This window comes from Barbatula barbatula, assembly GCF_947034865.1.
Source record: "Barbatula barbatula genome assembly, chromosome: 3".
Classification (NCBI taxonomy): domain Eukaryota; kingdom Metazoa; phylum Chordata; class Actinopteri; order Cypriniformes; family Nemacheilidae; genus Barbatula; species Barbatula barbatula.
The window spans coordinates 5,913,993-5,930,139 of record NC_136764.1 but is presented as its reverse complement, the minus strand read 5'-3'; the positions used below and the strand labels follow the sequence as shown (position 1 = coordinate 5,930,139).

At 40.7% G+C, this 16,147-nt stretch overlaps 1 protein-coding gene and 1 long non-coding RNA gene across 2 annotated transcripts; one reads left to right on the top strand and one right to left on the bottom strand.

The window, feature by feature from the left end:
* Positions 1–269: 269 nt before the first annotated feature.
* On the bottom strand, positions 270–6,541 carry calr3b (calreticulin 3b). The gene is made up of 9 exons (XM_079452956.1): positions 6,268–6,541; positions 5,551–5,652; positions 4,767–4,970; positions 4,570–4,664; positions 4,150–4,359; positions 3,950–4,063; positions 3,724–3,867; positions 2,708–2,800; positions 270–2,377 (listed from the first exon to the last, which is right to left on the bottom strand). The coding sequence occupies exons 1-9, from the start codon at positions 6,362–6,364 to the stop codon at positions 2,168–2,170; spliced, it is 1,269 nt and encodes a 422-aa protein (XP_079309082.1). The 5' UTR covers positions 6,365–6,541; the 3' UTR covers positions 270–2,167.
* A 6,739-nt stretch (positions 6,542–13,280) lies between these two features.
* On the top strand, positions 13,281–15,706 carry LOC306891571. The gene is made up of 3 exons (XR_013786372.1): positions 13,281–13,394; positions 15,359–15,437; positions 15,618–15,706. It is a non-coding gene; the product is annotated as an uncharacterized lncRNA (long non-coding RNA).
* Positions 15,707–16,147: the final 441 nt, after the last annotated feature.

Here is a 16,147-nt window from a genome sequence, read left to right as displayed (position 1 = left end):
TTTTAACATTCAAGTATTAAGAAAACGCAACACAATGTGCTTTAAAATGTCTCCATCTTGTGAGCCAAAGGCGCAAAGGCAGAACATGCACCTCATTCGCATCGGCCTCCCAACTGATGCTCACATGACGCTCTGTAAGCAAAAATAATATTGAGGAGAAACCAAGACACGTGTTCATTTTGAGTTTGTTAAATCCTTTAAAAGGATAGTTTACCCAAATAAAATTTTCATCATTTACTCAGTAACCAAATAGATCTCATCCCCCATGTACTGTTAAGTCAAGTCAGCTTTATTTATATAGCGCTTTTTACAATTTTCATTGTTACAAAGCAGCTGTACAAGAAAACATTGACTATAAGTAAAACATAAAAGGTTATGCAACCTCAAAATGTCAAAACACAGGTCAAATATCAGACAGACTATAAATTCCTATATGCAGTGTTAATTAAATAAAACTATACAATTCTAGCAGCCCCCCGGCCAGGCAAAACAGTGTGGAAACAGTGGCGAGGAACCCAAAATGCCATTGGAGGAGAAAAAAACCCTCAGAGGGAAACCAGGCCTAACCAGGGGATTCCAGTTCCCCTCTGGCAAAAACTGCAGCCTCTGCACAAGCTCGACAGTGCGCGCACAACAAGGCAAAATAAAAAAAGTTAGATTTAAAATTATCATTAATAATCTAGTAGCGGCTGAAGTTTTGTATAGTCGCCACGTCCTTCGCCCAGCTGTGTCATCACAGCATAAAATAAATACTATGGGAGTCAATGCTGGGTGAGATCTGGTTGCTTACTCGCATTCTTCCAAATATCTTCCTCTGTGTTTAGCAGAACAAAGAAATGTATGCAGGTTTTTAGGGTGGGTAAATAATGACAGAATTTTCATTTTTTTAACCTCAGTATGAGCTTTTTGGGTGCCAATGACCAAAAAGAAAACCAGAAGGTTGCATTCAAATATTTCTTTTCATTTTTGTCAGTATTGCTCTCAGGGGCACAAATGTTACGTATCAGGTTAAGGCAAACTATATTAACCGAATCAGAAATGTGTAATGCATTACCATATAACTATATGAAGTAGTTTCGTGTTTTATTTCTGTAAAAACAACAAGGGTTCTGTAATGTGAAAGAACGGTCTATTCAAACACAGGAAACGTTGTATTTACAATAAATTTAATTATGAAAACTTTGGCATTAATTACAACTCTAGACATGTAAAAAGGCAGTTTAATGTCACCAAAGAGGATTTGCAGTTCTACTTCAATGTGAACATTTTGAGATCACAGTGTGTAGGCAAATAGATTTCTATTATTTTGGTCATAATTTCTAAAAATGTCTTTCAACTTCCCTTAATTATAAGTCACTGACTCTCGTAACAAAAGTTTAAATCGTATATTTTTAATAAACCCAGAAAATCTTGATACGCTGAAGTTCACAATTTTGCTGCCCACAGCATTTGTAATGTAAAAGAAAAATGAAATAAATACAGCTGCAAAATAAAAGGAATCTTACTGAATATATTGTTTATATCCTGTAATAACACACAAGAATAAGAAAACCTCAGTGCCTAAGGGACATAATGCAATTATCAATTACATTCACACTTCAGGAGAAACACACATTGGGCCGGTTTATGAAATACATCCTAAATTAATTTCTGTGTATATCAATCAATAAACAAGTACAAATCCATATCAATGAAGTTGATTGTCACATTTTTGTAATGTGGAGAAGCAACCCTGCAGGCTGTGAATTGTGTAAAAGTCAGCAGTCACCTTGTTTGAAAGCACAAATGTAAACATCTCTAGTAATGAAGACTAGTTCCTTTAGTCCAGCACAATACGACTAAGACTATCGACCAATGCACATGTGCAAAAAGATTGTGTATACATGAGCATACCTCCGTACCTTTCAAAATAATCTACACCATAACCGTGAAAGGCACAATAAACTGAGTATATTAAAAGAAACTGTTTTGACTGGCTTTGTAAGGGGTAAAAAAAGTTCAAATCTTTAAATCAAAATAACAACAACGAAATAAAATTCTGGGTCAAGAACTGCCCTGTGTGACATCGGGATGCAGGAGCGGGGTCGAGTCCCATCTCTAAAAACGTCCCATTCAGAAGCAACACGCTGCACGTCTCCATGACAACCACAGTAATCTAAATCCTGCTTTAGAGTTCAATTTTAGGAGCTGCCTTTTTAGGAACTGCCTTATCTTCTTCTTCCTCCTCCTCCTCCTCCTCTTCTTCTGGAAGCTCCTCATCTTCCTCCTCTCCATCTTCTTCTTCATCCTCAGCTTCTGTGCTCTCCTCCTTGATTTTCTCCTCGTCCTCCGTTCTTTTCTTCTCATCCTGTTCTTCCTTCATCTTCTTCTCAGGACCCTGCAGAAGACAGGAGATTATTATTCACAGCATCAGGACCCAAAGTGACACTACAAATGCAGTAACTTGATCATCGCAACTCAGATTTTGGCGAGCTGACTACCTAGGGAACGTTTTAATGCATTATAAGCACACCTACGATGTTGACCAAAATTTAAGGCACGTATCCTATTTGAAGGCAAGCCCAGAAGTCACTGCAAAAAGCACAGGATCTGATTCCACAGTTCCACAATTTTATAATATTATTATTATTACTATATTTATTCTGTACTATACTATAATGAGCTTCACTTTAGATAGTTTATGAAACGGTATACAACCATCCCGTACCTTTGTTGCACCCCACGTTTCATTTCCAAAATCCTCCGCTGTCTTCACGTCATCTGTGATTAAGAAGCTGTCAAAAATAGTGCCAGACTTCACCTGGAAGGAAAGACAAATATCTATAAAACCTGTTAAACAAGTGATATGACATACAGCTACGTTTTCTATCATTGCATATCATTTAAGTATTTTTGTTACATGCATACATAATGCATTCTGACTTCAAAGAAAGGTCCTATTTGATTTCTTAAAGAGGACTGAAGGATGTGATCGGTCGGAGGTCAAATCAACAGCACCTCTTAGTGGTGGCTCGGTGTAAACAATCAGCTTAAGGTATGAAGAACCAAAGATAATGTATATTAACAATATGCACTGCCTTTACAATGAATGGAGAGGAATCCAGCGCTCCCGCCTTCCATTAGAACGAGCCAATCGTCAATCAATAAAGACATGCGCAGTAGCTGAAGCGACCTCAAGAAAGGTGATCTTTAACACAATTTAAGCTTAGCAACCATTTATACAGTACATAACAATGATTCAACTTGATAATTATATTTCATTGTATATTGTTCATATGTTATTTAATTGTGAATTTTGTGAACCTGTAGTTTGGTCGCATTTAAAGAAACCGTATAGTACACTGACATCTAGCGGTTGAGCTTGGTATCGCAGTCAAAACATGGAGGGACAAGTTTAGCCAAATAACACTTCTTCTCGGTTTGTTTTGCTTGTTATCAGAAATAATCTACAGGCACCATATTGATAGTGAATGTGGTTAAGGGCAGTCCACGAACGCGAGCAAAAGTAGTTACGTTTGTTTAAAATAACTGCATGCTAACATTTTTTGTTGAAGTATATTTTAATATAGTTGTAATTGTTTTAAAACCCTGAAAGCAATACTGTGTATCACATATTGCTCATTATTTCCTTCACTGGTTCACGCAAACTCATATCATGCACAGTAGCGAAATGTCTGTATATTCAAATATATATTTTGTTCACTATCTTTTAAAAAACAATACCTGCCAGAGATCCAACCCAAGGACTCCAATGTTGTCGAATTTGTAGATCATGTTGTCTTCGGTGTACTCTGGGTTGTCGATCTCGGGGTGGATCCAGACTCCTTTGTAGTTCGGGTTATCGATCTGTGTGGGTTTCCATTCGCCCTGCAAATCAAGTGGAAAATAAGCTGAAATGCTGTCAAAATAACAACAGCCTGCACATGACTGCTAGCGTGACCATTTTTACCTTGAACTCTGGGTTTGGGATCATTGCGGGTTCCCATTCACCATCCATGTCCACATCCCAGTCTTCTGGCTTCTTAGAATCAGGATCGGGAATATTCTCAGGCTTGTCCCACTCCTGACAGCGTTAGAAAACAGCGGTTTGAAAGCCGAACTGGGTACACAGGTGTCCCGAATCAACTGAAATCATTAAACCCAATGCACCTCAGGTTTGGTGTCGCTCTCGTCATCGATCTTGGCACGGTCGTCCCAGTCCTCAGGTTTCTTGGCGTCGGGGTCCTTGATCTTTTTTGGGGGCAGCAAGTCCCAATCCTCTTCCAGAGATCCGGACTCCACCTTCTCGTTGTCAATCTTCACCTCGTAAGTCTGATCCGGATTCAGGATCAGTGTGTACAGGTGAGTCAGTTCATCATCCTGCACAGAAAGCCGAAAGAAAAAATGTATTCAACGGATCTCGAATTAATAAAAATAAGCATTGAAATTTGGTAGAAAGTTGACCTCAGAATTTATTTTACCATATTTTTTACAATATTCCTCAATTGTGATTGGTCAACTGCAGCATACTGCTGTCAAATAGATGATAAAATAACAGAACCTTCATTTTTGGATCAACTATTATCTCACCTTGCATTTGATTTCTTTCTTGATGAGGTGATTCTTGCCTTTGTAGTTGAAAATTACATGAACCTTCTTGGTGCTGTGGCCGCAGATATCAGGCCCTGTTTAATTGTGACAAGAATACATAAATTGCAATTTTCCATCATGAATACTACGCAGATCTTTTCCACAGACGTTGACCATGAACATCCTGACAGACTCACCGAACATGATGTAATACTGGGAGTCTCCGTGCATGTCAGCCTGGTTGAGATCAGATGGAAAGACTTTGACATATCCACCGCCGCAGTCGATCTTCTGCTCGTGTTTGACGGTGAACTGGATCACCAGGGGTTTGCCCTCATTGCTGAAGGGTTCGAAGCGGGCAGAGGTGGCATAGAAATGGGCGTCTTGGCTGGTCTGCAGACCTGTCGGTGGTCAAACGCATAATGACAGTGAAACTAATGACTGTAAAATAAAATATAGTCCATCCAAAAGTCAAGGTTTTAACAATCTTTATTTTTATTAAACTATACTTCAGGGCTTCAGGAAAAAACGTAGGGAGAGACAGAAAGCAATAGGAGAGGATAGAGGTAGGTTGGAATGAGAAAGGACCACAAAATTCATCCCTTAAAGGAACAGTTCACCCACAAATGAAACTTCTGTCATCCTTTACTCACCCTAAGGTTGTTCCAAACCCGTTTAAATGTCTTTGTTCAGCTAAACAAAGAAAGCTATTTGAAAGAATGTCAGTAACCAAACAGGTCTGGTCTGCCATTTATCGCCATAGTAGGTAAAATAAATACCATGGGAGTCAAATGGGGGATGAGATCTGTTTGGTTACTCACATTCTTCCAAATATCTTCCTCTGAGTTTAGCAGAACAAATACATTTATACAGGTTTGGTACAATCTTGAGAGTGTGTAAATGGCAGAATTTTCATTTTGGGTGAACCATCCCTATAAAAAAACGGTCGGATAAAGTATTTAATGCCTGGCAAACACTGACCCTTATCTTTCTCAGCGTCCCCGTAGAAGTTTCCAGCGGTCAGTTTAAACTCCCCGTAATCAGATTTGTGTTCGGAATTCACCCAGCGGCTCTTCCAGGCATCTGAAAATTCACATATTGAAATTAGAGGCACATAAATAAGACCACAACTACAAAAATTAAAGCGTCCGAACTTTTTAGTCATTTTGCATCTTATCAATGGCATGCGCCACAGTTACATTGACCCCATTGATCTGGAAGTTTAAAGTGAAATGTATTTATTTCGATTGATGCATTTATGAGGGTGATGTTCAACCCACATTTAACGACACATGTTTTTTAAGGAAGTCTCTGGAATGCTGGTATCTTGACTATGACTTAAACTTCCTCTTATGAGAGACTCTCACTTTATTCTGGAATGGCAGGACTTGGTTTCATTTTGTACTGCTGGAGCAAAGCTGTCACACATTTTATTACAATTACAGCTTCAAATGAACGTTTTTATCAGTTTTCTCCGTGGGGACGTATTCGTTTTCAGTACCACCTATAGGATTAACGCATGCATTTATTTGCAGTACGTTCATTCATAACCCCAACAACAAATGTATAGTTGCAAACCTTTTTTACTTTAACAAGGCCGTGCATACACGTTCGGTATATCGCGTATTGTCACGATATATACAATACAATACCGGTTCTGAAAACTGTGACCTAAAGATCATAATAACACTCACTCACCTCCATCCAGAAACTGCTCTTGGAAATAAACTGCCGCGTTGACAGTAAGCGCCGACAGGGCGACCGAAACGATCTGAAATAATGTAATAATCTGCATTTTTGCAAATTCGGCTAAATAAACCAGCACGCTCTCTCTCCCTTCACGCACGCTTCTCTCTCTCTCTCTCTCACGCCGGATCTTGCACTCGGACTATCGGTACACGAGACAGCTCAGCACTGGCGGAGCGGCTGCACAGATGTCTGCCGTTCATTGGTCCACGGGTCGACCAATCACAAGAGACCACGAAGTGAACGGCGCACCCTCACAAGAACCGGATATAGAAGAAAAGTTTCCACGCAGTATTTTTATTAAACAAAGCTTTTCTGTTTTATTTGCAGTAATAATAATCACAAACTACAGGGATGAAATTCAATCTTTTGTTTCGTCTTCAATACTTGAATACAACAAAAAAGGCAGAACATTTCTTAAACATTGACAAATATGACTTTTACAAATATATTTGTGCGTTTCTTTTATCGTGAGTTTACAGGTATATACTTTAATGTACGCAAACCCAAGATTTTATCGTTGTATTTAACATATTTTTATTGTTCACTGTCTATGGCACGTGAAGACTGATTTCCCTGATGTAATGTATGTTTGTAAAATGTTTGAAAAACAGTTATCTCAGCCCCATAATGTACAGAGTAAGCCAATATTACAAGAAAGTCATATGAGAACGTTTCTCATAATAATGATTTAGTAGGTCGAAATTTCGACATTTTGACATACTTAGGTAATTATTATGAGAAACTCATTATTATGAGAAGTCATTATTATACAAACGAAAAATTGATTATGAATAAATCGAAATTTCGATGCTGAGTCATTATTATGAGAAAGTTTCTCATTATTTTGAGATGCTAAGCGGGAAAGTTGCTGTGATCAGAGGTGGCACAGCAGGAATGTTGGTGGATGTTGCGGTGATCAGAGGTGGAACAGCGGGAATGTTGCTGTGATCAGAGGTGGCACAGCGGGCATGTTGGTGGATGTTGTGGTGGTCAGAGGTGGCACAGCGGGAAAGTTGCCGTGATCAGAGGTGGCACAGCGGGAATGTTGCTGTGATCAGAGGTGGCACAGCGGGAAAGTTGCTGTGATCAGAGGTGGCACAGCGGGCATGTTGGTGGATGTTGTGGTGGTCAGAGGTGGCACAGCGGGAAAGTTGCTGTGATCAGAGGTGGCACAGCGGGAATGTTGCTGTGATCAGAGGTGGCACAGCGGGAAAGTTGCTGTGATCAGAGGTGGCACAGCGGGCATGTTGGTGGATGTTGCGGTGGTCAGAGGTGGCACAGCGGGCATGTTGGTGGATGTTGCGGTGGTCAGAGGTGGCACAGTGGGCATGTTGGTGGATGTTGCTGTGATCAGAGGTGGCACAGTGGGCATGTTGGTGGATGTTGCTGTGATCAGAGGTGGCACAGCGAGCATGTTGGTGGATGTTGCGGTGATCAGAGGTGGCACAGTGGGCATGTTGGTGGATGTTGCGGTGATCAGAGGTGGCACAGTGGGCATGTTGGTGGATGTTGCGGTGATCAGAGGTGGCACAGCGAGCATGTTGGTGGATGTTGCGGTGATCAGAGGTGGCACAGTGGGCATGTTGGTGGATGTTGCTGTGATCGGAGGTGGCACAGCGCGAATGTTGCTGTGATCAGAGGTGGCACAGCGGGAAAGTTGCTGTGATCAGAGGTGGCACACTGGGCATGTTGGTGGATGTTGCGGTGATCAGAGGTGGCACAGCGGGCATGTTGGTGGATGGTGCGGTGATCAGAGGTGGCACAGCGGGCATGTTGGTGGATGGTGCGGTGATCAGAGGTGGCACAGCGGGCATGTTGGTGGATGGTGCGGTGATCAGAGGTGGCACAGCGGGAAAGTTGCTGTGATCAGAGGTGGCACAGCGGGAATGTTGCTGTGATCAGAGGTGGCACAGCGGGCATGTTGGTGGATGTTGTGGTGATCAGAGGTGGCACAGCGGGCATGTTGGTGGATGTTGCGGTGATCAGAGGTGGCACAGCGGGCATGTTGGTGGATGGTGCGGTGATTAGAGGTGGCACAGCGGGCATGTTGGTGGATGGTGCGGTGATCAGAGGTGGCACAGCGGGCATGTTGGTGGATGGTGCGGTGATCAGAGGTGGCACAGCGGGAAAGTTGCTGTGATCAGAGGTGGCACAGCGGGAATGTTGCTGTGATCAGAGGTGGCACAGCGGGCATGTTGGTGGATGTTGTGGTGATCAGAGGTGGCACAGCGGGCATGTTGGTGGATGTTGCGGTGATCAGAGGTGGAACAGAGGGCATGTTGGTGGCATGTGGCTCATCATAAATGGTGGAGTATTCATTTTATTTTCTTTGAGAACAAGTTACATATATATATATATATATACATATGTTAAGACGTTTAAATGAATTCATACCAATATAAATGTATCGTTAAAAAACGATGCATGTTGGGCCATTGCTTAATAACAAAAACGATTATTACCGTACCTCTAACTTGCGATAGACGATAAAGTTATCTGTTAGGTCTGTTCTGGTGGTTCATAATGCACATCGAACCCCTACTGTAAAATTAAGGACCACCAGGGGTGTAAAAATGCATGCTCCAGGTCTGCAGCCTCCACCTTCTCCCAAATACCCCCACTTGCGGTCTTGGCCACTTGAGAGCGCGTGCACGCGACAGGAAGGAAGAGCGCGAATGTTTTTTTAACACTATTAAACAAATATACATAAACAAATGTACATATACAAGAGTACATAAACCCATCTGGACAATAACAAATGTAAACAAATACAACGTATTTATTCAATTTTCATTTATTCATTTTTGCGTGTGTGAGAGAGAGAGAGATTATGACTGGTGTTGTTTATAGTAAGTGTTTGTTTGCCTTTTTGGACTCCTTTATCATTTGTGGTGTTGGCTCCCATTTGAAACAGTTCGTCTCAAGCCCAGCGACTTTCAGAGTCATGATTGAGGCCAATGTCCCGTCCAGAGACAAGCTGTTTCGTGTTGAGGTTCAAACCGACCATCGAAAATACCCTCTCGGCATCAGCATTAGATGTCTCTTCCACCGTCTCTTCCTCTTCCACCGTCTCTTCCTCCTGCACCATCACATCCTCTGTCTCCTCCTCTGAAGGGACTGCCCTTTTCACCACCTTCTCTGGGCCAGCATCCTATAACCTGGCCTTTTTAGGGGGCTTTCCTCTCGGGGCGAATGAGAGGATGCTCGCCTTTTTACCTGACATCTTTGAAAGACATTTGCAATGATTAATGCATCAATGGCCAAGATATAAAACATCACCTATATAAATATTAGCGACCTATAACATATTTACATTTACATTTACATTTAGTCATTTAGCAGACGCTTTTATCCAAAGCGACTTACAGATGAGGAAACATTGGAAGCAATTATAACAACATAGGCAACGAAAATACATAAGTGCATCAAACTAGTCCATTAAAGCCTAGCACAGTATAAAAGCTAAGAATAGTGAGGTTAGTAAGGTTTTTTTTTTTTTTTTTTTTTTTTTTAAGAAGGAAAGGGAAGAGAATAAGGAAAAACTCAATCAGCACCGTGTTGACGGAAGAGATGCGTTTTTAGGTGTTTTTTAAAGATGGCAACCGAGTCTGCTGATCTTGTAGCAGCTGGTAGATCATTCCACCAATGTGGAACAGATCCAGTGAAGGTACGGGAGAGTGACTTTTTTCCTTTTTGGGATGGTACCACTAGTCGTTGTTCCTTTGCAGACCGCAGTGATCTGGCAGGAACATAGATCTGCATTAGCGAGTGGAGATACGATGGTGCAGATCCGGTGTTGGTCTTGTAGGCCAGGAGCAAAGCCTTGAACTTTATGCGGGCGGCAACAGGGAGCCAGTGTAACCTGATGAAGAGCGGAGTTACATGCGCTCTCTTCGGTTCATTGAAGACCACTCTTGCCGCCGCATTCTGGATCATCTGGATCATATACGATGCAATACACTTTAATTTATTTATTGCTAAGAAAATGATTAAGCCTATTTGGAGAGATGTTTAATGAGATAAAATGTCAGTCATGGTGTGATAACGAGAATATAACGAGGCCCAGACTACTTGTTATGAGCAGGTGTTGTCAGCGAACAGGCTGAAAAACTTTTGCGCTAAATCTTACCCAGATACAATAGTGCAATTTTCTGATTGGCTATTGTGTAGACTCTTTCTTTTTTCTGATTGGCTGATAAGTGCGGCGTCATCAGGGGCTATATGAGCAGGGACCCGTTTCAATAAGGAGGTTAAAGCAACACTGAGTTAAAATATGAACTCTGAGTTGATTTACTCAGATAATCGCTACTCTGAGTTTTCTGTTTCAGAACAGCTGGTTTCAATCAGTTCAATCCACTCTGAGTAAGTTTACTCGAGGTCACGCGTGTTCATCGCGGCTTTAAAAAGCCATCATCAATTGAGCGAAGATAACACGATTCACCATGGCAACGCCACGTGACAAAAAGCGCTCCGTTTATTTCCTTTCAGTCGAATTGGAGGCACTGTATATATATATGTGTGTGTATATATATACACATTTACATGTAAGAGATATTATATATATAGGCCTATATATATATATATATATATATATATATATATATATATATAAATACATATATACCTAAGATTTTTGTCATGTAGGTGCAATCCTTCTGCAATAAAAAGAACATGGCAGCAGCTGAAAATAAAATATAAAAACATCATTCAGTCCGGTGAGTTTAAATGCTCTTGCTTGTAGGATGCCTGACTGGGAAATGTTTGATATATTTAATAAACTGGCCTTGAAAGTTATGAGGATATGAGAACCGAGCACTGTGGCTATAGAAGACAAAAAACTGTCCATGCTTGCCCCTGCTCCAGCTGTGTGTAACGGAGGCCAGCTAGAGATGCTCTAGCGACAGACGCAATAGGGACTGCGGTCGTTAGGCTCGTGGTTAGAGCGCCCGTCCCTCGTTCTGAACGACGGCAGATCGAAGCCCGCGCAGAGAGGGGCGAGTGGGACCTTTTAAATGTGCACCCAATCACATTGGGAAATCCTAAAGGGTATTTGAATTATTAGAGTTGGCAGCAAGAGCACATTTATTTGATCAGCTTATTCAGAAAGACGTTCACCATTCACCTGCAATCTTATGAAACTCCTCTTTGAGGGCTCTCACAGGAAGCTTAACACACATGTATATAAAGTGCTTGAGAGCGATGCACACTTTTCTTACTGCCCTGCATACAGTTGCCTTGCTAACGTGTTCTGCATCCTCGGTGTTATAAAGAAAGCTTCCGTTAGCAAAGAAACGTGACCATAAAAATAATCTGCTCAGATGTAAGAGCGCATTCACGAGAGAGGTTTGTGATGTAAGGATGAAGCAGATTGTGAATATATTTAATGGACTGTAAAGAAAAACTGTGCCGCTCAAATAAAGAATCCTCCGGATACGATAAAACATCCAAACGTGGCTTCACCATATATTCTCTCCCGACGTAAATGTAACTCTCTCTGAATGAATGCAGCTTCCTCGTCTACGGGTTCCTGAATAAACGGACATTTAATGTCTGTGTTACGAACTTGTGCGCGATTAAGGAAAACGAATGAAAAAACAAACGGCGAAGGCAATTTCAACACCACTCGCGCTTCTAAAAGGGGGCGGAGATTGAAACAAACCTCGGGTTAGTGGAATAAAACCTGCTCCAGACCAGGTTAGGTTCACAGAGTAGGTTACTGGTTACTCACTCTAAGTATAAGATACCTTGATTTCTGAAACGGGCTTGACTTACCCCGCGGTCACGGGTTTGATATAACTCGCGTTCTGAAACTGAAAACCCAGAGTATCCCGTTTTCTGGGGTTAACTTACTCTGAGTTTGCACTTACCCTGCTTTCTGAAACGGGTCCCTCGAGCGCATCGCTGGTAAACATCACTCTTGGTTTGTTTGGCTTCGCTGTTCGTGACAGCTCTAGTCGATTACCCAGTTTTGTCGTGTATTTTGGCATTCACGCGTTCAGTCGGGCATTCCTCGCTCGCAAAACAGTTTTCTCGGATAAGTCTGCGAAACTCTCACTTGGAAACACCGGAGCTTTTCTCCGTTAAACGAAAAGCGTTAAGCTCGATGGAAACCAGCCATCCGTATGCGCGCGCTGTCAACAGAAGAAGCGATTCTGAGCGCGAGGCAGCGATCAAAATGTGTAAGTTATTAATACCTTCATAAAGTTGATATAAACTATATGTGCTTGTGTTTGCTAACCGGACAGATTCCGTGTATGAAGACTTTTAACGGCACACTTACGCGATGTTGTGTTTTGTGGTTACTTTTGACTGTAAATGTATTTCAAGAAGTTGATGTGAAGCAAATCTGCTCAAATGAGTTTATATTGTAAAACCTGTTAAGATTTTGACAACATTAAATAAATGAATGTCTTTCTGACAATATGCTGCTGTGCTCCTTCAGTCTTATTGTGCTGTTTTACTTATGATGTGCTTTTCATTTACAGGTGCAGATGTGATGGACAGAAGAGCTGACAGCAAGTCCTCTGAGCCTCGCTGCGACACTACAAGCTCCATCATCACAGGGCAAGAAATGACATTCACAGTTAACATCAAGAATCAGTTGAACGCCTAATGAACAGTAACTACGTTTATAAACAACTACTAAGAGATTTTTTTAGGTTTAGCCATGTTAGTTCAAATAAAACGATGCTTAGTCCTTGAATGTTTGCAGAAACGGTTTTATCAATATTTTGTATGTGTCTATAGACCTTCATCTCAGTGTCCTGAATCTGCCCCGAGTGCACAGTCGCTGCTTGACTGTCCTGGCAAACATCACATTTGTGATAATTCAAAGGTTAGAGTTATAACTGAACCTTCATCATAATCACGACATAAAACCAGCTTTTACATCAAAGTGTCTCATGTATTCATTCTCTGTCTGTTGTGTTTACAGGAAACACCTGAGCGTATCACCATTTGTGGGAAAGCGTTAAGGTTAATGGCTCCTCGTTTCCAAAGTAAACGGGAAACAAGCCATCCTTATGCACGCCCGGTCAACAGAAATGATTGCTCGCTTGAGACCGCGTTGAAGATCTGTAAGTTATTAACAATATTCATCCATAATGTATGAATGTACGCGATTTTTGTTTTTTTAAAGGGATAAACCCAAAACATTTTATTCTGTCATTTACTCATCTTTGAGTTGTTCCAAATCGGTTTACATTTGTTTGTTCTGATGAACAAGAGAAAGATATTTGGAAGAATGTTTATAACCAGACAGATTTTGCTCCCCATTGACTCCCATAGTAGGAATAAATGCAATGGTTGTCAAAAGTGCCCCAGAACTGTTTGCTGTCATACATTCCTTAAAAATGTCTTTTGTGTTCCACAGAACCAAAAAGATGAAACAGTATTTTTTCCTTCAATGGTAGTCGATGGGGTCAAATGATAGAATAAAAATTTGAGTGAAGTTTCCCTTTAACCAGACAGTGTCTGTCTTAAAACGTCCCAGTTACACGATGCCATTCACTGTTTTTGTTTTGTTGTAACTTTTAGCTGCACCTTGTAAATATATTTCAAGAAGTTGATGTGAGGCAAATCCGATCAAATGTAGCGTAAACATGACGATGTGCGCTTATCTTGTAAAGCAGGATAAACCTATTGAGATAACATGCTATTGATTTATTTAATGTTGTTCTCATCGCATGTCTTTCTGACAATATGGTGTTGTGCTCCTTCAGTCTTATTGTGCTGTTTTACTTATGATGTGCTTTTCATTTACAGGTGCAGATGTGATGGACAGAAGAGCTGAAAGCAAGTCCTCTGAGCCTCGCTGCGACACTGCAAGCTCCATCATCACAGGGTAAGAAATGACATTCACAGTTAACATCAAGAATCGGTTGAACGCCTAATGTACAGTAACTACGTTTATAAACAACTAAGAGATTATTTTAGGTTTAGCCATGTTAGTTCAGATAAAACGATGCTTAGTCCTTGAATGTTTGCAGAAACTGTTTTATCAATATTTTGTATGTGTCTATAGACCTTCATCTCAGTGTCCTGGATCTGCCCCGAGTGCACAGTCGCTGCTTGACTGTCCTGGCAAACATCACATTTGTGATAATTCAAAGGTTAGAGTTATAACTGAACATTCATCATAATCACGACATAAAACCAGCTTTTACATCAAAGTGTCTCATGTATTCAATCTCTGTCTGTTGTGTTTACAGGAAAAACCTGAGCGTATCACCATTCGTGGGAAAGCGTTAAGGTTGATGGCTCCTCGTTTCCAAAGTAAACGGGAAACAAGCCATCCTTATGCACGCCCGGTCAACAGAAATGATTGCTCGCTTGAGACAGCGTTGAAGATCTGTAAGTTATTTACAATATTCATCCATAATGTATAAATGTATGCGATTTTTGTTTTGTTAAAGGGATGAACCCAAAACATTTTATTCTGTCATTTACTCATCTTTGAGTTGTTCCAAATCGGTTTACATTTGTTTGTTCTGATGAACAAGAGAAAGATATTTGGAAGAATATTTATAACCAGACAGATTTTGCTCCCCATTGACTCCCATAGTAGGAATAAATGCAATGGTTGTCAAAAGTGCCCCAGAACTGTTTGCTGTCATACATTCCTTAAAAATGTCTTTTGTGTTCCACAGAACCAAAAAGATGAAACAGTATTTTTTCCTTCAATGGTAGTCGATGGGGTGAAATGATAGAATAAAAATTTGAGTGAAGTTTCCCTTTAACCAGACAGTGTCTGTCTTAAAACGTCCCAGTTACACGATGCCATGCACTGTTTTTGTTTTGTTGTAACTTTTGGCTGCACCTTGTAAATATATTTCAAGAAGTTGATGTGAGGCAAATCCGATCAAATGTAGCGTAAACATGACGATGTGCGCTTATCTTGTAAAGCAGGATAAACCTATTGAGATAACATGCTATTGATTTATTTAATGTTGTTCTCATCGCATGTCTTTCTGACAATATGCTGCCGTGCTCCTTCAGTCTTATTGTGCTGTTTTACTTATGATGTGCTTTTCATTTACAGGTGCAGATGTGATGGACAGAAGAGCTGACAGCAAGTCCTCTGAGCCTCGCTGCGACACTACAAGCTCCATCATCACAGGGTAAGAAATGACATTCACAGTTAACATCAAGAATCAGTTGAACGCCTAATGAACAGTAACTACGTTTATAAACAACTAAGAGATTATTTTAGGTTTTGCCATGTTAGTTCAAATAAAACGATGCTTTGTCCTTGAATGTTTGCAGAAACTGTTTTATCAATATTTTGTATGTGTCTATAGACCTTCATCTCAGTGTCCTGGATCTGCCCCGAGTGCACAGTCGCTGCTTGACTGTCCTGGCAAACATCACATTTGTGATAATTCAAAGGTTAGAGTTATAACTGAACCTTCATCATAATCACGACATAAAACCAGCTTTTACATCAAAGTGTCTCATGTATTCATTCTCTGTCTGTTGTGTTTACAGGAAAAACCTGAGCGTATCACCATTCGTGGGAAAGCGTTAAGGTTGATGGCTCCTCGTTTCCAAAGTAAACGGGAAACAAGCCATCCTTATGCACGCCCGGTCAACAGAAATGATTGCTCGCTTGAGACCGCGTTAAAGATCTGTAAGTTATTTACAATATTCATCCATAATGTATAAATGTATGCGATTTTTGTTTTGTTAAAGGGATAAACCCAAAACATTTTATTCTGTCATTTACTCATCTTTGAGTTGTTCCAAATCGGTTTACATTTGTTTGTTCTGATGAACAAGAGAAAGATATTTGGAAGAATGTTTATAACCAGACAGATTTTGCTCCCCATTG

Coding starts and splice junctions, on each gene's coding strand:
- calr3b (XM_079452956.1), bottom strand. CDS start 6,364: ATGCAGATTATTACATTATTTCAGATCGTTTCGGTCGCCCTGTCGGCG. Junction 4,360..4,569: donor AGAAAGAAATCAAATGCAAG/GTGAGATAATAG, acceptor CTTTCTGTGCAG/GATGATGAACTGACTCACCT. Junction 4,064..4,149: donor AGAGCGACACCAAACCTGAG/GTGCATTGGGTT, acceptor TAACGCTGTCAG/GAGTGGGACAAGCCTGAGAA.